Here is a 27,181-nt window from a genome sequence, read left to right as displayed (position 1 = left end):
TTTTCTATGTCACCCATTAATCTGATCAGTAATCAGCAGCAGTTGTTTACCTAATTAATCACTGCTTTTTGATGTTATGGGTCATGTATATTTATTTTTAACACAAATAGCTTTTGTTGTCTTTTTATATTTTAATTTCAGTTTTTTTTTTTTTTTTTTTTTTTTTTTGAGTTTTACAAAAAAACTATTTTAAATATTCATTAAAACATAGTTAAACAAATTAAGGCTATGGTTTTTACTAGTCCTTCTTCTCTCCTGTGTATGTGTATAACAATCCTTCAAAGGATTTGAATTATAGAAATGTGACAATGGTTACAATGAAACCTGTGATGAAACATACGTGTCCCTGGAGCACAAAACCAGTCATAAGGGTCAATTTCTCAAAATTGAGATGTATACATAATCCGAAAGCTGGATAAATAATCTTTCCTTTAACGTATGGTTTGTTAGAAGAGGACGATATTTGGCTGAGATACAATTATTTGAAAATCTGGAATCTGAGGGTGCAAAAAAAACAAAAAATCTAAATATTGAGAAAATCATCTTTAAAGTTGTTCAAATTAAGTTCTTAGCAATGCATATTACTAATTAAAAATAAGGTTTTGATATATTTATGGTAGGAAATTTACAAAATATCTTCACGGAACATGATCTTTACTTAATATCCTAATGATTTTTGGCATAAAATAAAAATCAATAATTTTGACACATACAATGTATTGTTGGGTATTGCTACAAATATACCCCAGTGACTTAAGACTGCTTTTGTGCTCCAGGGTCACAAATGCTCTTTAAACATTTACACAAGACCATCCAGATCTTGATCCACATCAACAGATTCTCGTACAATCCACCAGCAGAGGTCAGCCTTGCCTCATTATTGACCTTCATCTTCACATTCACTGCTGCAGCTGCTCCTTATCATCCATGATCTGATTACAGGCTCTCTGCATACGAAGAGCACTTTGTAAAGTTTAGCATCTTTCCTCCTTTGAATTTTCCTTGTTCTGCTGATAAATCCAACCAGTTATAATATATAATATCAAGAGCAAATTGATGAACAACCATACACACACACATAGTTTTTTATATTTTAGAAATTTAAACTATGAATAATAAAAACAGTTATAATATAATAACATAAAAGTATAAAACTATTTCAAGATATGTGACCTATTTTGAGACTATATAAACAATAGAATCAATGTTGTTATTTGATGTAATCTGCTAAATACTAAATTTGCATGTCTTTCCATCGATGACACATTTGACCATCACATCACATCTACCAGCAGACCTTAAAATATCATTCCAAAAATTACCAGCAGGTGGCACTTTTCGAGTGAGACGGATTCCGTAAATTTTCTGGAGGGAGGGGAGAGAGACTACAATGATCTTCTCAGTTGCTCTCACTATGCGTTGAAGAGTCTTCCGGCAGGACGTGTTGCAGGCACCATACCACACAGTGATGCAGCTCGTCAGGATGCTCTCTATGGTGCCTCTGTAGAAGGTGCACATGATGGGGGCCGGGGCTCTGGCTCTCCTCAGTTTGCGGAGGAAGTAGAGACGCTGCTGTGCTTTCTTGGCCAGTGTTGCGGTGTTGTCGGTCCAGGAGAGGTCCTCTTTGAAATGCACACCCAGGAACTTGGTGCTGCTAAATCTCTCCACCGTCGCACCGTTGATGGTCAGAGGAGCATACTGAGTGTGCATTCTGCTGAAGTCAACAACAATCTCCTTCGTCTTCTCCACATTCAGAGAGAGATTGTTGTCACTGCACCACCCGGCCAGGCGGCTCACCTCGCTCCTGTAGTTTGTCTCATCTCTGTTGCTAATGAGACCCACCACAGTCGTGTCATCCGCAAACTTAATAAAGAGGTTAGAGCTGTGTGACGGTGTGCAGTCGTGTGTCAGCAGAGTGAAGAGGAGGGGGCTCAGCACACATCCTTGGGGGGCCCCAGTGTTCAGTGTGATGGTGCTGGATGTGTTGCTGTACTGCCTGAGGTCTTCCAGTCAGAAAGTCTAACAGCCAGTTGCACAGCGAAGTGTTTGAGTCCCAGCTGGACCAGTTTGTAAATGAGCTGTTGAGGGATGATTGTGTTGAATGCTGAACTGAAGTCTATGAACAGCATTCTGACGTATGAGTCTTTTTTGTCTAGATGTGTGAGTGCTGAGTGGATGGCAGTAGTGATGGCATCATCGGTCGAGCAGTTGGACCGATATGCAAACTGGAATGGGTCCAGGGAGGGGGGGGGCAGACTTGATATGGTGCATGACTAGCTGTTCAAAGCACTTCATGAGGATGGGAGTAAGTGTAACAGGACGGTAGTCATTGAAGCAGGATGGAGATGGCTTCTTCGGGACTGGAATGATGGTGGTAGCTTTGATGCATGTGGGAACAACAGCCTGACTAAGTGAGATGTTGAAAATGTCTGTGAAGACATCAGTGAGTTCTGCTGCACAGTCTCTCAGTAAACGCCCAGGAATGTTGTCAAGTCCCGGAGCTTTGCGTGCATTGATCCTGCTGAAGGATCTCCTCATGCTGTCCGGGGTCAGCGTCATCACCTGGTCACCAGGAGGAGGTGGGGTGGCAGTGGTCTGTTTTGCTCAAAGCGAGCGAGTGTTCTCGTTCAGCAGAGAGATGTGCTGTCACAGGTCCGCTGAAGTCGTATGGTCTGTATCCCCCTGCCAACAGGCTCCGAGTGTCTCTGCTGTCACTGAATTGTCCTCCTGTACTGTCTCTTAGCCTCTCTGATGCCGCGGGATAGGTTGGCCCTGGCTGTTCTCAGGCCCACCTCATCTCCAGCTCTGAAGGCAGCGTTCCGCATCTTCAAGAGTCTGTAGACCTCCCCTGTCATCCATGGCTTCTGGTTGGCCCGGACAGTGATGGTCTTTGTGACTGTTACATCCTCAATACACTTGGTGATGTAAGCAGTGACGAGTACTCCTGGAGGTCAGTGGTGTTATTGTAAGTGGCAGCCTGCTTAAACATATTCCAGTCAGTTGTATCAAAGCAGTCTTGAAGAGCATCAGACGACCCTTCTGGCCACACTTGAATCTGTTTCTGTACTGGTTTGGCGACCTTTAACGAGCGGTCTGTATGCAGGCATTAGCATGACAGTGATGTGGTCTGAGGCACCAAGGTGGGGGAGGGGGAGGGCTTTGTAAGCTCCTCTCTGTGTGGTATAAACAAAGTCTAAAATGTTTTTACAGTATACGTCATAAATAGAGTGATGCAGATACAGTAAAATTCAGCATTAAACTGTAAGAAAAGCTGACTTTCGGTACACTACCGTAAAGAGATCTTACAGTAAATGAAAAGCACTAGAAGAGAAAAAAGTGCAAAAACCAAACAACTGAATATACAGTAAACACAGATTGGAATATACTGTCAGTTACTGTAAATAAATAAATAAATAATGAATGAATAAATAAAGACTGTAAATAAATGCATTCAAACTTATCTTATGCATTGTATTTAAAGGATGTGTATTGAGTATTGAATAATTCACACAATGCTTTATTAATCTTTATATTTGTTTATATTTACGCATAGCCCTTACGAAAATTAGCCATATTATAGTAAAAGTGTATTAAGGTTTTTTTCAAATACAATGGTTAGAGTACCAAAACCATAATGTGTAATTGTGTAATGTGTAGTTAATGTTAATTAATGTGTAGTTACCAATTGTTTAACTTTAGTAACCATGTTTTTTTCTTTTTTCTTTTGTAGTTAATTTGTATCTTGCGCATAATTTAATGAAAGTCTAGAAAGATAATAATATGACCAGTGTTGGCAAAAGTTACTGTTTAAAGTAATGTATTACAATATTGTGTTACTTCCTAAAAAAGTAACAAATTATGTTACTTGGTTACTTTTTATGGAAAGTAATGCATTATGTTACTTTTTATCACCTGCCTGATTTTCCCCCTTCAGAAACAAACAAACAAAAAGGAAACACAAGTGTCATGTTTATCTAAAGTAATTTTTGCTTATTAGTATGGTTGATCATCGAAGGTCAGCAGCAAAGATACACAGTTAATAAAATGGAATTAAATGCATAAAGGATATTTGTGTTGTTTAACATGTTTGCGTCAGGTCCTGAGTTTGCATTTCACTGTTTTTATTCATTGTGAGGAATGCTGAATCTGTTGTTGTGCGAGTGAGATGAGTAAATGCATGCTCACATTTGGTCTACAGTAATCATGTTCACACACAACGCCTCTGCACTCACTCCTGATCTCTCTCATCATGAGGACAGGAGAGCTGTCCATCAACACATGAGAAAACAAAGTACCTGGAGTTACTTATCTGAAAAAGTAACACAGAGATTGGCTTGTAATTCTAAAAGAAACGCATTACTTTACTGTTTACTTGAAAAAAGTAATCTGATTATGTAACTCGCGTTACTTGTAATGCGTTACCCCCAACACTGAATATGACTATTAATGCAATCTGTTTACTGATATAAGACAAACTCGTGGAACTAGCTGTAAAAACGTTACCATGGTAACAGTGTTCGAAAAATGCCATAGTAACGCAGTTACTACAATAAAACCGTGGCGACTATTTGTTTAACATCAAAAACTGATAAATTAAGATGTAAAAGTAATCAAAACACAAGAGTTTGCACGCTTATAATATTTAGGGAATGTCCTGTTTAAATGGAAGATTTAATAACTGAGGCATCTAAATAAACCATGTGGTAAATATGGTTATATTGGCTTATTACGTCTAGATTCGGAACAAAGACTGTGTTACTGTAAATTACGCCCATGCACACACACAAGCGATCGAGTGTCTCTAAAGACCAGTGAGACCAGTGACTCATGAGTGAGGGAGTTCCTCTTCCATCACTGTTAATATGAGAGGTTAGTATGAAGACTTCTGGAGATCTGTGCCTGCTGCTCTGAAGACACCAGAAACGGAAGCCCCGGACAGACAAACTCCTCTAGCAAGTCGACTTTGGCGGCAAAAAGAAGAATTTGTTACATTGTCTTTTGTTTAAACACGCCGACACGAGAGGAAACCAGGAAATAACGCGCGAGTGGCATCTGGAAATTGCACAAAAAAATAAAGAAAAAATGAAGTAAGTTGTTTAAAATGAGCTAAATTCTCACTACATCTAGTTTTACAGACAAATAACAGATTTAGGGACAAACAGTCGTTTTTGGGTTGATGGGTTCAGTGTAAATAGAGACTTTGGTAACTACAAATAGTAGCCTACAGTGAGACACGTGGCGGTCTTCTGGCTCTTAGAGGGGAATGTTTCCTTTGTTTTCACGCGTTTCACTTATTTCTCAAATGTGTATTTTATCATAAACTGAAAATGCCCATGTTTGGTGTTTTAAATGTGCTCAAATGTCTTTTACACGCGCTGGTAACGTTTTATTTTAGGCTGGGTGTATGTTGAAGGCATGTTATATTGTAACATATGGCGCGATCTGGAAAACTTTGAGTTTGTTTAATCCCGGAGAGAGAGTCCACAGTAAAGTGGTGTTCTCAATGGGACACGCTGGGAAAGACGAGCCTTTTGTCCTCAGGGGAAATGGAGAGGGCAAACTCAGCGTTTCTGGTTTCGGAAGGGGTCCAGAAACCATTTCCCGTTTAGATGAGACATATATGAACATTTCTCATCGAAATCATTACTGTACTGTTCAAATGCGCCCGAAAGTTTCAAGAAGTGCTGTCACTCAAATCGTTTCACCAAGTTTTATATGTAAAATCAACAAAGTATATAAAGTTACTTTTTGTTTGCATAAACACTAAAACAATAACGTCTGGATTTTAAATGTAAACATGACTGATAAAATAAATAAAATGGTAAACCTCACATTTCAGCCTTCAAATGAAGAAAAGAGAGTACAGTCAAAATTATAATTGATTAAAAAATGATTTTATATTTTATCTTCTCCATAAATAATTCTAGGTTCCTTATTCAAATTGTTTAAATGTGTAGAAGCTTGTTTTTCATCAAAATTTAGAGCAGGGCATGAAATTCAGTCCATTGTTTTTTTTGGCCAGACAAACACTGCACACACACAGGCAAATGTAAATGTAACTCTCTGTAAATCCACTCTCTGGCAGCAGGTGGCGCTGATGGAACAGCAGAATAATCCTTTCATTCCTATTAGTGACTCACAGATCTTCAGTGAGGAATCGATTCGATTAAAGGTGGGATTCTGTGAAACCCTGTTTCCACCTCGGAAGAAAAAAATACATAAATAAAGATGATAGGTGTGGCTTATCTCACAATTCAGAATTTTCTTTCGCAAATCCGACTTAACATGTCACAATTCTGACTGTTTTCGAAATTTCAGTTTTGCGAAATAAAAGTAATTCTGACTTTTATTGAATTTTTTTTTTCCAAATTTGACTTTTCTTCTCAAAAATGCGATTTAACATCGCACAATTCTGCTTTTTTTTTTCTTAGAAAGATTCAGCCATTTAAAAGATTTGATTCTTCACCAGAGGAGCGCACGAATAGAGTTGATTCGATTATTACCAGAGAGCATAAAGGACTCGATACTCTTTATTTTATTCTTCACCAGACGGGAATAAATCTTGACATCATGTTGCTTTTGACGAGGGTCACTCGGGGTCAGGCATAGATGGAGAGAGGACACAAATGAAAACTTAAGGGCACACTTAATATTTCAGTCCTGAAATGCTCTCAAGACTTTAAAACCTGGACTTTATTATGACACAATTTGTGCTTAAACATTTAGATGAAGGTGCATCTGCTCTTTCATATGTACACACAGGGTCAACGGTAAGAATTCACAAGCACTTCATAGGGGCCTTCCTCCATCTCTCTGCTCATAGGGACTGATAAACAGACGCACTTTAAAGGACATTAGCGATCCTCTTTAAACAAACACACTGAGCGTCACGTTGTTCCAGTCGAGTGACGCTCAACTCAGTGCACAGAGCTGTTAATAGTTACTGTTTAACTGTGCAGTGTGTGAAATGTGGCTCGCACACCTGTATGCCAAGAGGTCTACAGAAGATGCCTAATGTTTTTACTAAACACAAGACGCCCGGAACCATCTTCATGCACACTGTAAACAAACACACACACGTGCAACTGACCACGACTCGATCCTCCGGAAAACTGAAAAAGTGTGATCTCTACCACCGCTAAAAACCTGCTTTTCTTCATTCAGGAGAAAGTGAATGGAGATCATTCCAAGCACGTGCCTTAATAGGTGTGAGTTACAAAAAAATCCATCCATAAGCCTGGCTTTTGAGGCCAAAGAAGTCTAGTGGACTGTGTCTAATCGTGTTAAACACATCACGCTGAACCAGTGTCCTGCTGAGATCCCTGCACTTTCTGCTCTCTTTCTTTGTATTGTCTGTATTCTCCCACCATTACTCTGATCTCTTTTTTCTGTATTTGAGTGTGTGTGTGTGTGTGTGCGTGTGTTAGTGGATGTTTTGGTTATCTGAGTCATAATGACCGAATCCTTCTCAGTCATGTCATGGTATAAGTTGACCCCGTTTTACAAACAAAAACTTTGATGCACTCAGAGCACAGTCATATTATCTCTAGAATCAGAAGATGCAGATTTGTTGTGCCTTTCAGATGCAGGCATGGATTTAATAACTAAATTAATGGTTCTAATTTGTGTTATAACAAAGCATGTGTAATTTGTATCGCTTGTGGGTTTTATTGCAATTGGTTTTGCAAACAGTAGTGCATGCAGTTTTGGTTGGGTACACCTCCTATTTAGAGAAAGCTTTTGTGTGTCAGTTGTAGCAGATATCAGGGAGTGTCTCTGTTTTACATCTCACAGTAAATTCCAGCGATTTCAAGAATGAAGGGTTTATGGGTGTCGGTTTTTAAGAAATTTATAATGTTACAAAAATTCAGCTGCGCATCACAGAAATAAATTACAGTTTAACAGATATTCATATAAAAAAACAGTTGTTTTTAACTGTAATAATATTTCAAATTTTTGCTGTATTTTTAATCAAATAAATGCAGCCAAGACTTCTTTAAAAAAAACATAGAAGACTGGAGAAACGATGCTGGAAATTCAGCTTTGCGTCATAGAAATAAATTAAATTTTACTATATATTTACATAGAAAACGGTTGTTTTAAATTTTAATAATATTTCAATTTTTTACTCTGTATTAAATCAAATAAATGCAGCCTTGGTGAGCTTACAACACCTTTTAGAAAAACATTTTAAAAATCTTACCGACCCCAAAATTTTTAAGGTTAGTGTATAAAAAACTACAAGTGTATTGCATAAATATTCATGTATAAATGTCATTTATAATGCAGCCTATGTATTCATGCAAGTATAATAAATTATATTATACCAGAGTGATTGTGGAGTGGAATTCATAAATCACAAAGAAGAAATTGCAGCATTATTTACACCATCACATTATTGATTTTTTTTCTTATTTGAAAAAGATTTGGTTAAAAGATTTGTGTATGGACATGACTCAGACACACAAAAGCTGACAAGATGTGCTATTTTGCACACAGTCCTCAAAAGATTTCACTAGTAAATCAGCTAAAGCAGCTAAATTGGGTTCAGAAAGGCAGAATATTGTCTTCAGAAACGTATATATTTTTTTCACATGCCGCTGTGTGTTTATTGACTGAGCCCTGACCCTGTTTTTCTCTGTCTGATAGGAGGATGGCTCCGTCTGTGTCTCTGGCGTACAGGAGGCGCTGGTGGATGGCCGTCACAGCCGTGCTGGAGAATCTGTCATGTTCGGCCGTGCTGTTGGGCTGGGGCTCTCTGCTCATCATGCTCAAAGGACAGGGCTTTTACTCCCACCTGTGCACAGGTAATCAGTCATAGAAGTCAAGCAGATCACAAGCATCCTAACACACGTCACTAACTAGCACCAAAAGAAAACCGATCCAGGGTTCCTGGGAAACTTGAACTGCGTGGAGACTTTAAAACTTAATAAGGCTCTGTCTCTTGCTTTCATTGACATCCTCTCTCTCTTTCTGTAGAAAATAAGACTGAGATTGTGAACGCTAGTGAGCCAGATGATTGGCTGAGTTGTGTGGAACAGGAAGAAATGCTGAACTTGGGCTTCACCATTGGCTCATTTCTGCTCAGTGCCGCCACATTGCCATTGGGTATACTGATGGACCGGTTTGGCCCCAGGCCTCTGCGCCTCGGTGGAAGGTGAAGACACACCTACACACTAATGTTTTGAGTGCTTACTGTGTTTTACAATGCAAACACTCCATCAGGAAGCAACAGGAATCTCTGCATGAGTTTGTGCACTTCAACGCACTGATTAATATAAATATAATAAGAGCACTTTCACATTCATGTATGCATTTATTTAATAATCATTTGTGTGTTGTATTTTTTTCTTAGTGCATGTTTTGCCTTCTCTTGTGTGATGATGTCCATATCGGCCTATCATCCAGAAGGTGAGCTGCAAACAAAAAATATTCAAATTACAGCTATAATCAATCAGTCAATCTTTCAATAATGGCTGGAGTTTTTTTTTTTTTAAACATTTAATATTCAAAACATTGTTTGATAGTCAGTAGAGGCTATTTTAGTAATTAATTATTCATAGGATTTCAATTAACTGAATAAAAAATTATATTCAGAAATTTCACATTTTAGAAAATAAAATTATATATATTTTTTTAATTGATTGTTGCTGCATTTAAATATAGATCAATGTTAAATCAATATACTGGCAGGAACGATTAATTAGACATTATTTGACCAATTCTGTGTATTAACAGAAGTGGTCATTCCTCCTTCAATTTTAAAATTTTTAAATGTGCAGGCAGCAGAACATAATGTGCATTTTCTTTTCAAATATTAAAATGGTATTTTTATTTACATTTTGAACTCCAAGAAAATTTTGTGTAGGATGTTCATGTTCATAAACATTCACAGTCATACCCGGATTCTCAAATGTTGCATTTAGTAGCAAATTTAGCATATAAATTCTACTGTATAGAGAAGACACATGAAATTTGATTTGTCATATCAAAGTCATTGCCACAGTTTTGAGTTGTTCAAGCACACATTTTGATTGTGTAATGATGGCTTGTGCCTTCTGTTCTAGTCCTCTCTGCACTCATTTTTCTGGCTCTTTCACTCAACGGCTTTGGAGGGATCTGTTTGACCTTCACATCTCTCACGGTAAGAAAAAAGAGAAAATGGTAGAGAAGGGAGCACACAGGGTCGCGGACACCTGCGGTGACTCGCATGTTTTGTGGTGCAGCTGTCACACAAAGCTTTTTGAAGTTTATTTTGTCCGGACAGGTGTGTGGGTTTGTGTATTTATGTGTTTGGGCCAGTAAGAGGATTGACGCACATAACTGAAGGAGAAATTCTGGCTTTTTCAGTGCCCACCAATCAGAAGGCTAAACTGCCCACACGCCTTCCCTTACGCCCTCTCCCTCCCATCAACCTCTAGATGAAATGGACAAGGGCACAGACGTTGTACCCACATCAACAAACAGATTGTGACTTTCCAGTCTGTTTAGTAATATCACTTGGTGTGGGAAAGAATGACTATATATATCAGCTGCCCTCAGATAGCCCACCACTATCATGCAGATGCCAAAACACACTTATCCTTGTTCATACACATGGCTCATCTAGGGTTGCTCAGGTATGCGTGCACACTGCCCTACATGTGACAACACACACTGCTTCATTTCAATGTCCAGTTGTACACTTCTGAGAAAAGCACACACTCTGTGTCTTTAACAGTGAATTAATACCAGCATGGAGACAATAGCAGCTGATATTCCTCTGATTATTTTATTTACCCTTTTCCACTTTGTGCGTGATTTGATGTTATCTGAAATCAGCAAGTCAATGACCTCCATGACTTTGTGTGCTTTTTTTTCTAGTTCCTTCAAATTAGCAGGGAACCAACCATAAGAAAGACCCATCACAAATAAGATCTCTTTAATCCCTTAACTATTTATTATAGACAAATATTTGTCATGATGATATGAAGGCGAGAGCAAATGGAAACTTTTGCTTAAGATGTTTCTTATAATCAAAGGGCCTCACTAACCTCACACCCAACAGTCTCACACTGAGCTCAGATTTTCCTAAAAGCCAAAGTCTGAAATCAGAATTCATAGAAATTAATATGAACTTTAACATTTCTTATCAAAATCTTCCAATATCGAACCACCATTGGTGTACCTCAAGGTTCTGTGTTGGGTCCTTTCCTCTTTTCAGTATATATAATGTCGTTGGCATCTATCATCCAGAGACAGGAGGCTTTCCAGATATTGTTATGCTGATTCAATTCAATTCAATTCAAGTTTATTTTGTAAAAAATTAAGTTTCTACAATATATTTAGTATTAGCTTATCAGTGGTGACTGTCATTTTATGTACATATGGCAGAAATGTATGGAAAAATCAATTAAAGACGTAATCAAACAGACGATGAACACTATTAACAGCAATTATTATATGATGCAATCAAACTTATAGCAAAATCTGTTAGGTCTGTATGTTGTTTCAGGGTTGGCATCATCTGAGGTCCTCTGAGGGGTTGGCTTCATCTCTTCTCAGGAACTCTGGATCCAGACTGGAGCTTGTGTAAATCCTAGTTGTCACGGGATGTAAATCCCAGCAGAAATAGAGAAACAAATAGAGGCATAATTGGCGTAGCTGCTGTTCCAACAAAGTAAAATTAATTTGTTTAACCCAAGCTAAAGAATAATAATGTGCATTTGATCAGATATAACTGCAGTCCAAGATTATGAGATGCATTATTTGAATGCCTGGCCAAAAAGATGAGTCTTTAATCTAGATTTAAACAGAGAAAGTGTGTCTAAACCCTGAACATTATCTGGAAGGCTATTCCAGAGTTTGGGAGCCAAATGTGAAAAAGCTCTACCTCCTTTAGTAGACTTTGCTATCCTAGGTACTACCAAAAGTCCAGAGTTTTGTGACCTTAGGGAGCGTAATGGATTGTAGCGTGGTAGAGGACTAATTAGGTATTCAGGAGCTAAACCATTAAGGGCCTTGTAGGTAAGTAACAATATTTTGTAACTGATACGGAACTTAATAGGTAGCCATTGCAGAGACTGTAAAGTTGGTGTATTATGATCATATTTTCTCGACCAGGTAAGGACTCTAGCTGATGTCACACTGCTTTAACTGTGTCATTCTTAGATCTAAGCTGTGCTATCCACAGTTAATGTTATAGCTTTTATTGCTATATAGTTCTACTTTGTCAATTATTGTCTTTTTTACGTACCTCTGTAATGTGAACCTTAACATTTCTTATCAAATAACCGCTGGTGTACCTCAAGGTTCAGTGTTGGGTTCCCTTCTTCTTTTTAGAATATAAGATCATTGGCATCTATCGTCCAAAGTAATGCTATAGCTTTTATTGCTATACACTCCTACTTTGTCAATAATTGTCTGTTTTATGTCTATTCATATTTTTATGAGGAAATTTAAAAGAGAAACATCTGAGATAAAGTTTTTAAAGTGCTTGCGGTAAACATTGCTGAGATCTCTCCTGAGCCATGAACATCTGAGAAATAATCAACATTGCTTTGGATACTGTATTGCTGTTTAAGGTGTGCTGCCTTCTGTTTCAAGTTCAGGTTGAGGTTGTTATGCCACTCCGTGTTTGTGTGTGAAAAGCACAAGGAATACAAATGTGCCTTTTCACAGAAGTGTGTGTTTTTAACCTTCTCATTTCACACAGGGGAGTAAAACACACTCACACATCCTTGTTAGAGTCTGGAAAAACGAAGCAGTGCTTGGAAATTCTTGGAAAACAAATTTGATATATATCCACAATCCACAGCAGGTCTTCCTGCTTACTGAAGCATATATATTTCTCACACAGCAATGCATTTGTTTTACACTCAGTTAATGAGGTTTAAGTCAGGCATCACTACCCCTCATACTTGCGGTTGGATATGATGCTGCTTTTGTTGTCATTTTTTTCCTAATACTGATAATGATTTGCTTTTCCTCTCTTCCTCTGGTAGCTGCCAAACATGTTTGGAAGTCTGAGCTCCACTGTTATGTCTCTGATGATCGGCTCCTATGCTTCATCGGCCGTCACCTTCCCTGGAGTCAAGGTATTTTTTTATGTAAATAAAGGTTAGACCTGTTTGACGTGTACAGTGTGCTCTGAATTAAAGCCTGATGAAATGTTGCATCAGATTAAATCAAACTGAATCACCTACGCCACAAGTTTAGAACTCATTGCCTTTAAAGGGGTCATATGATGCTGATGAAATGAAACTTTAAAAAACACATTACTTGTGTATTTGGGACATGTAAAATGCACATGTGTTTCAAAGCGTTTTAGGTTAATATAGTTAAATATAAGTAGGTAATAGTTAAAACTTGACATTATATTTCCATATAATGTAGGAGATCCCTGTTTATTATTATTAAATTCTAATAGATGACATGAGTAATGATACATGGTGATATTTCTCCTCTATATTCTTTCCCGCCTTCTGAAAAAAACGCGGACTACTTCTGCAAGATTCCTCTAATGCAGTGTTTCGACTTTTTTTAACTGGAAAAGCTCATCAGTCTGAAAAGTGAGGTGTGTAGTTTTATTAGTCCAGCTATCCAAAGCATTGTGATTGGCTGAATGCCTCAATATCGTCGGGTGACGGAAATGTTTACTATGCCCCCCTCTAATTTCTGATACATGTGATACTGTGTCCCGCCCTTAACATACTGTGATGCTGTTGCGTTGTGATACTGTGTCCCGGCCTGCTCTGCTCGTGCACATCCCATCATCGGTTCTCTTTTAGCAGTTCAGTCAATGTTCTGTTAGGAGTAACTGAATAACTCAGGATATTGGTTTATTTCATGTCAGAGGGAGTGTAAGGCACGTTTATAAACCAAATAACTTAAGTAATTTGTGGATTAGTGTATACTGGAGACGCAAACCGTTTCAAACAATTCCGTTCGATTTGGTGAACTGGTTCGACCGGTTCTCTAAGAAGATCCGGTTTAATAGAAAGATTCGTTCGCAATCCGGACATCACTAGACGAGACAAAAAAAATAAAACCCATTACAAACGAGGCATTTGTTGCATCCAGTAGGGACATAATTAATGTTACTCATTATAATGACTTATACTGTCTTTTTACGCGTTGCGTTGCGTATCACGCTGCGTAAACATAAAACCATGTCTGCATTTGTGATCGGAGAAACAACAAACAACAAGCCTACTCTACTGCTCAAAACTCTCGTTTGAATCATCAGTGGCAAATCCTTTAAATATGAAAACGTACTTACAGGCTGTGAGTCAGAAGCGCCAAACATTGCAGGCTACTGGTTCAGGAAACACTCCTCATCCTCCATAAAATGCGCAGCACACATCTGAATATTTGGGTTGAACTGTTCTGGAACTGTGTTGAAATACAACTTAACCACTGATTTCTAGTCGTGTCCTCTTTTGGAAGGCCAAACAAAGTTTCACTTCAACGAAACACACAGTGACTCCACAACATGGCAGCGGCAGCAACAGAGAGAATAAAAGTTACACCTTCTTTCTTTACATGAACATTTGAGCGGCATTATGCAAATCTTGCCACATACTGACATAGAGATGTGGGGGTGTTGGATTTGAGACTTTAGCCTTTGCAACTTCACAGATCTTTTTTATGCACCAAGAGCTTGTAACACTCCAAAGAGAAAGGAAAAATTGAAATCGCATCATATGACCCCTTTAACTTCATAATATAAAAGCAGTTAGACTAAAGTATTCATTCATTTATTCATTCAAGGTTTTGATTTTGTACAATCAAATATAAATGCAATACATCAGTACATTACATTTGATTTAGAACACATCTGCTGTTATAATGTTACTCTAAAGAATAAAAATTGGTGTTTTCATAATCATTTCCTTCATAAAAATTAAGATCACGGTAGTGTGCTATTTTTGATAGAAATTAAACATTTTTATTGAATGTATTGAAAGTAATTAAAAGGCATTGCCATGGCTGCATTTATATGATCAAATATGATGTAAAAGCAGTACAACTGTAAAAAAAAATACAATTTAAAATAGCGGTTTTCTATTGTTATATATTTTAAATTGTGATGTGCGGCTGTATTTTCGGCATCATTACTCTTCAGTGTCACATGATCTTCAGAAATCATTCTAATATGCTGCTCGAGAAGCGTTTCTGATTATTATCAATGTTGAAAACAGTTGTGCTGCACACTATTTTGTGTGGAAATGGTGATGCATTTTATTTTTCAGGATTCTTCGAATGTCATTTCTGTCACTTTTTTTATTATTTTAAAGCACCCTTGATGAATAGATGTAATTTCTTTAAAAAAAAAAAATCTTACAGGCTCCAAACTCCTGAATGTGTAGTGTCCTGTACATGCTGACCTGTTAAAACAGGTAGTGTCACTGTCTGTATGACACTAAAGAATAGATGATATTAGGACCATGGTGTTCTTTGATATTTCATCAAGCCGGAACCCATTGTTCCAACACTTTCTTCAGCCTCATTCAGACCTAAAACCATCAACCAGACGCTGCAGACAAGCAAAATGCAATCAAGCATGTCATACAAATGGGACAAACTCATCAATATTGCATCTCCTCTTTGTGTGTGTGTCTCTCATTCTCCAGCTGATATATGATGCCGGGGTGTCGTTTAATGTTATCATGTGGATGTGGGCCGGCCTGGCAACTCTGGTCTTTCTCAACTGTTTCCTGAACTGGCCAGCAGAAGGCTTTGCTACACCAGAAGAGATTGAGAAGTTAGTACAAGTCCTTTTAACCTACATAAACCTCAAAAGATTACTCAGTTACTCTAGAAACAGATATGTAATGTCACTAGCCTAACCATTACCCTCTTTGAGGAGAATCACTGAAAGCTTCAGAGCTGGGTACATTACTTACAAATTATAATCCGTTACTGATTCCAAATTACATGACAAAAATTGTAGTTAGTAACATAATCCATTACAGTACACATTTTAGGTACTTTTGTACTTTTTGAAAGGTACTTTAGGTACTTTAGATAGGTACTTTTAGGTACTTTGGGTACTTTTGTACTTTTGATGTAACACATTTATTACATTGATTTAAATAAGATAATCTTGTACCATATTGATATGAAAATACAAAGAGTTTAAAAATATATTACATTAATTGTTTTTAAAAACATTAAGTGCACTAAACAGTACATTATGTGGGGGTTTCTTAAAAACTGAGTTTAATGAAAACCTAATAGTTAATTAAATCATAAAAATGTCAAATTAGAATAAATGATTTTTAAATAGCATCAATCAAAATTAAACACACACAAAAAATAAAAGGCTATTTTAGAAGGAAACCTTTAAAAGAGAAAAAGAGGAAATAGGGAGAATCAATAAATTATGAATAATGTGTAAATAATATGCAATTATGTGATCCATAAAAAATGAACTGAAGTCTGATTATGAGTATTTTAAAATGCAATGTTATTTAATTTTTGCAATCTGATTACATGTAATCAGTTACAATCTTGATTTCTGAACAATAATTCCTTATTCCTTCCTTTTTGCAACCATTTAGTAGAAAAAAGATGCATTCTGCTGAAAACCACAAATTATCTGTTGAAGAGGCGACGAGAGAAACGGAGAAACTGCCGGCTGTAGCTCAGGACGCACAGTGTAAGACACCTCGAGACGGAGTGATACATTTAGAGACCGTTTGTTACAGTCGTGTGAAAGTGTAGCTGATGATGTGAAATATAACGTATGAACTCCTGGAAATCTGTTTCTCAGCTTCGGTCCCGTTCCGGCGCTCCGTGTTCTCTCCCATCTTTTTGTGGAGTCTGATCACTATGGGAATGACTCAGCTGAGAATCATCTTCTTTATGGGAGCCATGAACAAGATGCTGGAGTTCCTGGTCACCCACGGAAAGGAGCACCGTAAGCCCAGCTACCAAACCGACACCTGTTCACTGTATTCATTAAAGCTGCCTTCTGTTCAGCTGACTCATAATGCGTTTCTGTCTTGTTTAGCCTCTGAAGAACTGAAGCATGAGGCTGAGGCGAAAGGTGAGATGAACCTTTCTTAGCCTGATACTGTCATAAATGTAATTGTGAATGAAACCAAGAACGTTTCAGGGCCATATATATATATTTAATACTTTTATGCAATGTGTATTTGAACTTCCAGTGAGCTTCTACTCGTCCATCTTTGGCACGCTGCAGCTCTTGTGTCTGGTCACCTGTCCTCTGATCGGATACATCATGGACTGGAAGATGAAAGAGTGTGAGGTGGATCAGAAGACGGTGCAGGGAGAAAAAGAGTAAGACATTAAAGTTCTTCTGCTCTCAGAAATAATGTCACCTTCTGGATTTAAATAAGCAAATCTGTAGAATCTTTACTGCATCATATCAATTTATTGCATAATTGGATCTTATAACTTCACTGATGGACATACAGCCAGAGCAAGAGCACAAACGCATGTGATCCTGAGTTCTCTTTCACAGCTTATTGCGCTTGAACGGTCAAATACACACACAATTACATCAAACGTATTCACATAAACACAGACTGTTACGTCATGCGTTCGGATGTGTAACAGTATATTAGATCCGTGCGTTCGTTCTTAAAGGAACAGCAGACTAATAAACGGTTGCCATCTGTAACATTACTGTTAATAAAAACAAACAAACAAAACTTTTGTATCTTTATTATGAATCAATATATATGTGATTCTTACAGTGAACACTATGTAATGTTTTATTTTTATATTTGATTATTTAAGTATTTCTAAAGATGTTAAACCTTGGCTACTGTACCTGAAAACTTATTTATTTTTATTTTATTTACCATTTTTTGGTAAATGCATAAAGTTAAATTTTCGGGTCACACTTTATTATAAGGTTCATTTCTCTCTATTAACAAACCATTAACTTTTACTTTTGCCTCAAACTCTTAATTTGCTATTTATTAATAGTTAGTAAAGTATTTGTTAAGATTAGGTATTGGGTAAGATTAGGGATGTAGAATAGGATTGTGCTTAATAAAAAGCCAATATGTTAATGATAGGCATGCTAATAAGCAACTAGTTAATAGTGAAAACTGGTCCCTATACTTAAGTGTTACCATATGTGACCCTGGAGCACAAAAGTCTTAAGCAGTCTTAAGTCTCTGGGGTGTATTTGTAGCAATAGCCAACAATACATTGTTTGGGTCAAAATTAATGATTTTTCTTTTATGCCAAAAATCATTAGGATATTAAGTAAAGATCATGTTCCAAGAAGATTTTTTAGTAAATTTCCTACCATAAATATATCAAAACTTAATTTTTGATTTGTAATACGCATTAAGAACTTCATTTGGACAATTTTAAAGGTGATTTTCTCAGTATTTTGATTTTTTTGCCCCATCAGATTCCAGATTTTCAAATAGTTGTATCTCAGCCGTTTTGAAAAATTGACACTTAAGACTGGTTTTGTGGTCCAGGGTCACATATTTTCGTATCAAAGGATTTTATTTATGTACTAAGCAGTTTTTCTCAGGGCTGCAGTGCTTTATTACAGTTTCATGAATGCAGTCAGCTGAAATGGCATTTGTTTTATAATACTAGGTTGACTAAAATAGGAAGAAAAAACATATTTTAAGGTTCTGTGAGATTTTTTCTTTAAGACCTAAACTATCTATGGTAGTCAAATAGGAAAAATAACACAAAACAGTAAACTAGAGTCAAATCTATGCATAAATCAAATTGAGTGGCAACCATAAGATCAATCAATCAATCAATCAACTCATGCATGAAAATGATTCCTCATGCTCACTGAACCACTGTTTCACAACTTGGGTCCAATGAATCGTGACATTGTCATCCTGAAATATGGACATGGATACATCTATCAGCACGGTGTTTAAGAAAAGAAAAGAAGAGAAAAGAAAAGAAGAGAAAAGAAAAGAAAAGAAAAGAAAAGCGACAGACTGCATCAGTTTGGCTTAACATACCACTGCAATAATGATCCAATCCTGGACTCTTCACTGTTTGCTTATTTAAATCCAAATGGTGACTTCCCTTTTTTTTGCCCGGGAAGAGCATATAAAAAGCAAACGCACAAACTATCTCCCGATGGCTCTGTAAAATATGGCCTTTGACTTCTTGTCTCCTGCCAGTTCTGTTGCGGTCCCGAAGCGTGACGGAAAGATCCAGAAGCTGACCAACGCCATGAGAGCCTTCATCTTCACAAACGTGCTGCTCATGCTGTTTGGGATCCTCTCACTCATAGACAACCTTCCTCTACAGGTCAGTATAGATTGTGCCAAAGCAGATTTACAGAGTTAAACAGAAACGTAATGTTTCAGTGCTGCAGACAAAATTCAGCTCTGCTGTAAATCAGCTCTTAAAAGATGATGTTAAACACTCACTTTTTCAGTGAGAGTCAGTTCAGCGTTGATTCGGTTCAGTTTCATACCTGTGTTAAATCTGAATTAAAGCCTAGTAGTAGAATATGATCATTTGATAAAATGAAGAGAGCGTGTGTAGTTAAATTTGAGATCATTTTACTTTAAATGGAGGTTACTGTAGCCTTTTTAAATCATTTTAAGGTGCTCGTCGTTGTATTTTAAAACACAATCACAATGTTTGCAATTAACATTATCCGCATTTAAAATGAAATGATCACAAACGGTGCGAACAACTAACACATTTAGCTAAATATGCAAAACACATTTCTGCTCAAAAACAAGTGAGGTGCAAAGCCTTGTTTACAAGATAAATCATGGGTTGGCAGGCAAATGTTACGTCTCGACCATGCATTTGGATTCATGTTGAATGAAAGAGGTTTTTGAGACCATAAATTGACATTCACAGATTCATGGATTTGTTCTGTTTCGCCGCTTCAGTAATATTTCTTGTTCCTTTTCTTAAATCTTTATCATCTTGCCCTTTAATTATTATAAACGTTTATTTCACTTTTAATCCTGTTTCTGTGTTTTTCCTTGCCTAAACTAACCTAATTATTTTACTGAAATCTCATGGGCTTCTGTGTATTTCTCTCGTCACATTCAATATTAACACGGTTTGTGTTTATTAGACAAAGCAGGTCAAGTTTATTTTTATGAAGTCCTGGACATGACTTGAAGAATTAATTCTTATGACTTATTCATTTGTTCGTTCCCTCATTTTATTAAATCATGGGTTAACTCGAGAAGAAATTAAAGAAACGTGGAGTGTGGCCACAAATTAATAAGTCTTAGGAACGAATTAAGAATTTTTTAATGTATTTTTTTCAGCATGTCATTAATCGTTGGCATCCCTTAAACATACAATTAAAATCTGTAACACTGTGAAATATTATTACAACTTAAAATAACTGTTCTATTTGAATGTATTTTAATATGATTTATTTTTTTCTAGGATGGCAAAGCTGTTACATTTCTTATTAGTGTTGAAAACCGTAGTGCTGCTCAATATTGTTGTGAAAAACAATATTATTTAGAAACAGAAAGTTTAAAAAACAGCATATAATTAACATAAATTATAAATGTCTTTAGTCCATCCTTGTTTGATAAAGAAAATTATTGTTGTGAATTATAATTTTATTTAGTAAATGATTGTTTGATAAAGAAAAAATCCAGATATTACCATATCATTATATAATAAAGAAGAGATAATGATATTAAATTAAGAGTTTAGAGGAGTGGTTTAATTTTTTTGTGTGCACTAATAATAAACATCTTTATAGTTACTGTTCTTGATGTGAATGGGTGTTAAAAGTGTGTTTTTTTAATCTGACTGAGCATGAGTTTATTTGCAGTAGATGGGAATGTTGTAATGACTCTCGTTCTCTTCGTGCAGATTCTGACGTTTATCTTGCACACTATGGTACGAGGTTTCATTCACTCGTGTTGTGGAGGACTGTATGCTGCTGTGTGAGTACACACACACACACACACACACACACACTCCTTCCTCTAAACCTGTTAATTAGCAAGCACAGACTTATCCCGCTCTTATAAAATCAGATGTTTGTAAAACTGCACTTCACTGGATCAGGTTTGCCCTGTTTGTGTGAAGTATAGCGCAGGGTAACATGGATAATGTCGTCTTTATACGCCTCTTGACCTGTTATTTCAGTGCCACAACATTTCAAAATGAACCCTGCAGACTTTGGGCAAGCGAAGTGTCTCTCTCTCTCTCTCACAGGTACCCGTCCAATCATTTTGGCACCCTGACCGGGCTGCAGTCTATGATCAGTGCAGTGGTGGCTCTGCTGCAGCAGCCGCTCTTCATCATTATGGTGGGACATCAGAATGGAGATGCTTACTGGGTAAGAAACACACTTCTTTATCTGTTTTATTTAGGGCTGAAAAACAATAAGTCGACATTATTGACGATGCCGACAAGCATTTTTGGTGTCAAATAGTCATTTGATCTCATATTTGAGATGCATTGGGTATGCATTGGGACACAATGGAAATCTCACGGGGGGGCGGTCAAACAAACACAGCATGACAAGAATGAATGAGTTCTACATAAACACTAGGCTTGCTGCGGTTGTGTTACACAGCGTTTGGTCGTATACCGATTACATGCCCACCCACTGTCTTTTCACTTGTTTATAGAAATAAAAATCATTTAGTGGAGCTAGAAAACATACACTACAATTCTAAACTGAAGCGTCTGTTCTGCTCCGTAGAGCCAGGGTTGCCAGGTCTGCGTGACCAAACTAGCCCAAAGTTGCACAATGATCATATCCCAAATATTAGAAATGTTATACCTAAAATACTTAGTTTACGGTTACTGCTCAAAGGCTTCCAACCAGTGTCCCTCCTTCACAAACCACACATTTATTGCAGTTTTATTAAAATATTTCAATGCAAGCATTTCAGTCAAATGGAATTTATGCAATATTTCAAACCTTTTTTCTTTTATGCCAAAAATCATTAGGATATTAAGTAAAGATCATGTTCCATGAAGATATTTAGTAAGTTTCCTACCGTAAATATATCAAAACTTAATTATTGATTAGTAAAATGCATTGCTAAGAATTCATTTGGACAACTTTAAAGGTGATTTTCTCAATATTTAGATTTTTTTGCACCCTCAGATTCCAGAATTTCAAATAGTTGCATCTCAGTCAAATATTCAATATTTTAATATATCAATGGAAAGCTTATTTATTCAGCTTTCAGATGATGTATGAATCTCAATTTAAAAAAAATGGACCCTTATGACTAGTTTTGTGGTCCGGGGTCACAATTTGGAAACTATAGTCGTGATATGCAATTTTCAAACCGTTTCATCTCTAAATGCAATTTAAATGTATTTTCTTTCCATCTGATCAGATCAACGTGGGTCTTCTGATCCTCTCATTTTCCGGCTTCCTGCTGCCGGGATACTTGTTCTACCACCGCACACAGCTGCTTCAGATGAAGGCTGCGGGAAAAGCAAACGGACACACGCTTGTTGAGAATCAAGCGGTAAACCAGCCGCTGGTCAACGGACACAGCAACGGTCACGTCCCGCAGGAAGCCTAACTCAGGAACGGAGCATCACAGGACTGTCACGGGACTTTTCAGATTTCAGCATGCAATGGCATCCTCTGCCATCCGCAATAAACACACAACTTTTTCATTTTCAGCACATTTGGCTGATGGCTGCTGAATTAAACTTCAGATCAGTGTTGTCTTGTTCCATGATCAGCTGACTCAAGAGTATTTGTATTAAATATCTGGAATTCTGTTTGCGGAAACAATGCAACGTTTTTTAGAGAAATTGTTATTGAACTGTGCACACATCGGCTGGGACTGACGCACATGAACTTGCTCAGCCAATGGAGCGGCGTCTGTCTGTTCAGCGTCTTCACCAAAGAGAAAGAGCGATGCTTGACTGTTTGTTTATCTGTCTTTCGAAAAACTTGAGAAACAGTCAACATCTGCATTCCAGCTGCCACCAAAGACACTGCTTTTTGAACCGTAGGTTCACTACATTAAGTGTTATCCCAAAGCTAAAACATTTCAGCCAGATTTAACCAGATCTTTGTAGAGAAACAGAAATGAGTTTCTGTTCAGCTTTTCTGTGCATTTCAGTTCATAGCAACTGAAAGGGGAATTTATTTTTGTATTTCTGTGAAGCTTAAAGTAGATGTGCTCTGTAAATAGTGTGAGATGTATTCATGATATTTACTTGTATGTGCGGTTGGTTTGTGGGATGGGTTGATCGGGTTTTTTAAAGGTCAGGGTGCAGCCGGGAGGAACTTTAAATGGTGCGCTTACAGCAGTGTTTTGTGGGAGTCTAGTGCCTTATGTTATTATCGAATGTCTCGCTGGGAGAGAAATGCGGGAAACCAAAGCCATTCTTAGACATGGATGCAATAAAGCCCTACGGGAGCAGTGCAGAATGTGTGAGAGGAAGAGAGCGTCCGTGTACAGAGTGCATCAGATTTGAAATACCAAAAATAAATATGCAGTCAGTCCTTGTGAATTGTTCACTTGAGTCTTGATTGAGTTCACTTGAAGCATGTCTCCATCTGGTGGTGTCTGAGATATAAAGAACTAGCCCGAGAGACCATCAAGTCCTGAGATCTACTGCAATGTATTATTTTAAATTCGCTTTTATTTTAGTTTAAGTTTCAGCAATTGTGTGCGTTTTTCGTAGTCAGTTGCCAATGCAACATTTTTAATTTTTGTTTGTTTTGATCTAATATATATATATATATATATATATATATTTTGGTTATTTCAGTTAAGGAAAATGCATTTTGTGTTTTTAATAGTCTTGATTAGATACTGTACTTGACAGAAGCCTTTGACTTTTTAATTTTACTTAACATTATTTTATTTATCCGTTTAACTGAAGAGAACTTTTTGGAGGATATTGTTTATTTTTATTTATTTAATTGTTCAGTTGTGTCACAAATCAACTCTTCTTCGTTTTTCACTAGTTTTCTTCGACTAGTGCATCTTTGAGCCTGTATTTAGTAAAAGTAAAATACTTAAGTTCTATACTCTCGAAGACTTTTACTCAAGCCGTTTTGTAATTGGTGACTTGTAACTTATAACAGATTTTTTTCACTGAAAGGTCTCTGTGGTTTTACTCAAGTATGGTACTCTTTACACCTCTGTATTCAGGTAAAATTATTTTCAAATAATTCTTTACAAAACTGATAGGCCTATAAATGAATACAAGGCTTAAAGAGTTAAAAAGTGCAAATATAAGTGCATTTAAACGGGATTACAAATATAAAAATAATGTTATATGCACTCTCTGTGAATACAGAACCATGATTGAAAAAATTTAATTAGATTCTTAGCATATTACACAGTATTTTGGCTTTACACTAAACCTGGGGCAGCTCAACAAACAATAAAAAAATACTCAGATAATCAGTTTTTGTTACAGTAGTCGGCTAAGGCTATTTGTTTGTAATTAGCTGTTTTCTGTATTCATGCCACGTCAGAAATAATGACAAAGACTGTAATAAATCATTCACTAGAGAAAAAAAAAAAAGCCTCAGAGCTGTACTCACACCTTCACTCATTCATAAAATGAGATTCCAGACAAGCCAGAGCAAACTGTTCTTCTGGTCTACCCGCTCGTGCTGTGTTTACTGCATGTTTAGACTGTATATGTACATATCTACACATATTTAATTACGTACATACATTTCAGGATGTGGTGCATCCTTGGGAATAATCAATATCTACACATATTTAATTACGTACATACATTTCAGGATGTGGTGCATCCTTGGGAATAATCACGCTTTTTAAAATATGCCTTTCCCAAAAAAACAAAGCAAAAAAAAAGACCATTTCCTAAGAGTGATTATTTTAAGATTGTGTTATTTAAAAATGTGTGTGAGGCTTGTGATGGACTGAAGAGAGTAAGACTCTGTTACAACCCTAATAAAGACAACGAGGGCTGGATAATAGAACGGATGTATGGATGACTTCTGAGAAGTTTTATTTAAAGATACAGTTCACAACTTTGAAGACATTTTTATTAAATTATTAAATAAAAATTCAAAACAAAATAGGGTTCAATTTGAATAATACAACAACAACAATAATAAAAATAATAATAATACAAAAAAATTATAAACTGCAACTGACCTGACAGAACTGGGCTTATATATAAATGTTGCAGGGAAACATAATTTCATAAAACTTTAATTGCCAATTTTCATAAACAAGGCCACAGATCAGAAAATAAAGTTCAAAACAAAGAAGAAAATCAGAAAGGTTTGGTCTAAAAATGAATGTAGAATTACAGTAAAATAATACTTTATAATCATAAGGAGGGGTAATTATACACTCCTACTTATTTAACAACCTTGTATCATCCAGCAGGCTAACAGTACAGACTCATATTATAAAGCACAAACACGTGTGATATTTTTCAGATTTGTCTGTAATCGTTCAGACACAAGACGCATGAGTCCTGTGAATGTCGTTACCAATTCTCCCACAGGCCTCTCTCCATCACAGGGCGAGTGAAATGGAAAAATCCTCATATATTTGTGCTCACATCACCGATTTTGTCTAAGGTTGCCAAGAAACGAGGCTCAAATCACCCCGCTGTCTCCTATACTGTATGTATACACTACCGGTCAAAAGTTTGGGATCAGAATGATTTTATATGTTTTTTACAGGAGTCTCTTCTGCTCATCAAGGCTGCATTTATTTGATCAAAAATACAGGGAAAATATGTAATATTGTCAAATATTATTATGATGTAAAATAACTTTTTTCTATTTTAATATACATTAAAATCGAATTTATTTCTGTGATGCGCAGCTGAATTTTCAGCATCATTACTCCAGTCTTCAGTATCACATGATCTTCAGAAATCATCCTAATATACTGATTTATTATCAGTGCTGGAAACTGTTGTGCTGCTTCATATATATTTTTTTTGGAACCTGATACTTTTATTCAGGATTCTCTGATGAATAAAAATAGAAATATTTTCTAACAATACACATGATTCTCTGATGGTTTGGGGTCAGTAACTTTTTATTTTGTTTTTTTTTTTTTAAGGCTCAGCAAGTATGTGTTAAATTGATAAGAAGTGATAGCAAAGATTTATATTGTTAGAAAAGATTTATATTTTGAATAAATGCTGTTCTTTTTAACTTTTTATTCATCAAAGAATCCTGAAAAACTAATCACAGTTTCCCAAAAAATATTTGGCAGCACAACTGTTGCCAACATTGATAATTCTAATAATAAATCTGGATATTAAAAGGATTTCTTAAGGTTTATACTGGAGTAATGGCTGATGGAAATTCAGCTTTGCATCACAGGAATAAATTATATTTTAAAGGATATTAAAATAGAAAGCATTATTTTATATTGTAATAACATTCTGCAAGATCACAGTTTTTTTTCTGTATTTTTTTTAATTTTAATTGTGTTTTTGTTAGAATAAGTGAATTCTTGATGAGAAGTTGAGAGCCTTACTGATCCCAAACTTTTGACCGGTAGTGTGTGTGTATATATATATATTTTTTTTTTTTTTGCTCAGAAAAAGGTACAACAGCTGTCTCTGGGACGGTACCCTTTCAAAAGCTACTAAATTGCACCTTTTAGGTACTAATGTGCACCTTTAGGGATAAACACAGTACAAAGGTGTACCTTTTGAAAACCAAATCCAACCCAGCGACAGATTTATTACCTTTTTTCCTGAGAGCACTTTATTTATTTTTTAATAGAGTGATGTTATTTAACTCTACACTAAAAAAAGACGATATCTGGTCTGGTCTAGTCTTGTTCAACACTGCTCTCTCCAGACTTTATAGATTTCCAGATTTTATAGCTGAGCGTTAATGAAACAAATTATTTTGTCTATAGAAATGTGACTTTTTAAGAATTTATGACTTTTCCATGCATTTGGCTCTAACAACATCTGACCAGACCTTCATACTCGGTAAACCAGTTGTTTGGAAATAATAAACCAGAAACATGTAAAGCAGTCATTAAAGATGATTCACATTTTCACGTCCAAGATATAATGTGTTATATTTGCTCTGTTGCTGTGGAAAAGTTTAATTTGAAGCATGTGTAAAGAATAAAGTTTATTCATTCAGGTTTTCTTTACAACCAGACAAAAAAAAAAAGGCAGAGATCTTCAACAATCAGACATCAAACACACCGGTCCATATCAGGGTCTCTAACACTGTTCAACATTCTCTCTCTCTCACACTCACACACACACACAGTCTGTT

At 36.4% G+C, this 27,181-nt stretch overlaps 1 protein-coding gene across 2 annotated transcripts; it reads left to right on the top strand.

The window, feature by feature from the left end:
- Positions 1-4,722: 4,722 nt before the first annotated feature.
- Positions 4,723-23,436, top strand: slc43a1a (solute carrier family 43 member 1a). Of its 2 annotated transcripts, none has more exons than XM_042770437.1 (15): positions 4,723-5,087; positions 8,650-8,807; positions 8,980-9,157; positions 9,356-9,411; positions 10,068-10,144; positions 12,984-13,076; positions 15,615-15,745; positions 16,548-16,642; positions 16,757-16,903; positions 16,997-17,032; positions 17,154-17,286; positions 19,125-19,254; positions 20,809-20,882; positions 21,157-21,280; positions 22,299-23,436. In XM_042770437.1, exons 1-15 carry the CDS (start codon positions 5,083-5,085, stop codon positions 22,488-22,490), a joined length of 1,629 nt encoding a protein of 542 aa, XP_042626371.1. In that variant the 5' UTR covers positions 4,723-5,082; the 3' UTR covers positions 22,491-23,436. The 2 variants fall into 2 exon arrangements, with proteins under 2 accessions (XP_042626371.1, XP_042626370.1); XM_042770436.1 differs by having other exon boundaries at positions 4,726-5,087; positions 16,545-16,642.
- The last annotated feature ends 3,745 nt before the right edge of the window (positions 23,437-27,181 follow it).

Source organism: Cyprinus carpio, chromosome A14 (genome assembly GCF_018340385.1).
Source record: "Cyprinus carpio isolate SPL01 chromosome A14, ASM1834038v1, whole genome shotgun sequence".
Taxonomy (NCBI): Eukaryota; Metazoa; Chordata; class Actinopteri; order Cypriniformes; family Cyprinidae; genus Cyprinus; species Cyprinus carpio.
The sequence above is the reverse complement of the archived record's forward strand: the minus strand, read 5'-3'. Positions and strand labels throughout refer to the sequence as shown.

What these genes read in the sequence shown, in the direction of transcription:
- slc43a1a (XM_042770436.1), top strand. An exon ending in TGACCTTCACATCTCTCACG is followed by an intron (nt 10,145 to 12,983) that starts GTAAGAAAAAAG and finishes TTCCTCTGGTAG; the next exon opens with CTGCCAAACATGTTTGGAAG. An exon ending in TGTAGCTCAGGACGCACAGT is followed by an intron (nt 16,643 to 16,756) that starts GTAAGACACCTC and finishes TCTGTTTCTCAG; the next exon opens with CTTCGGTCCCGTTCCGGCGC.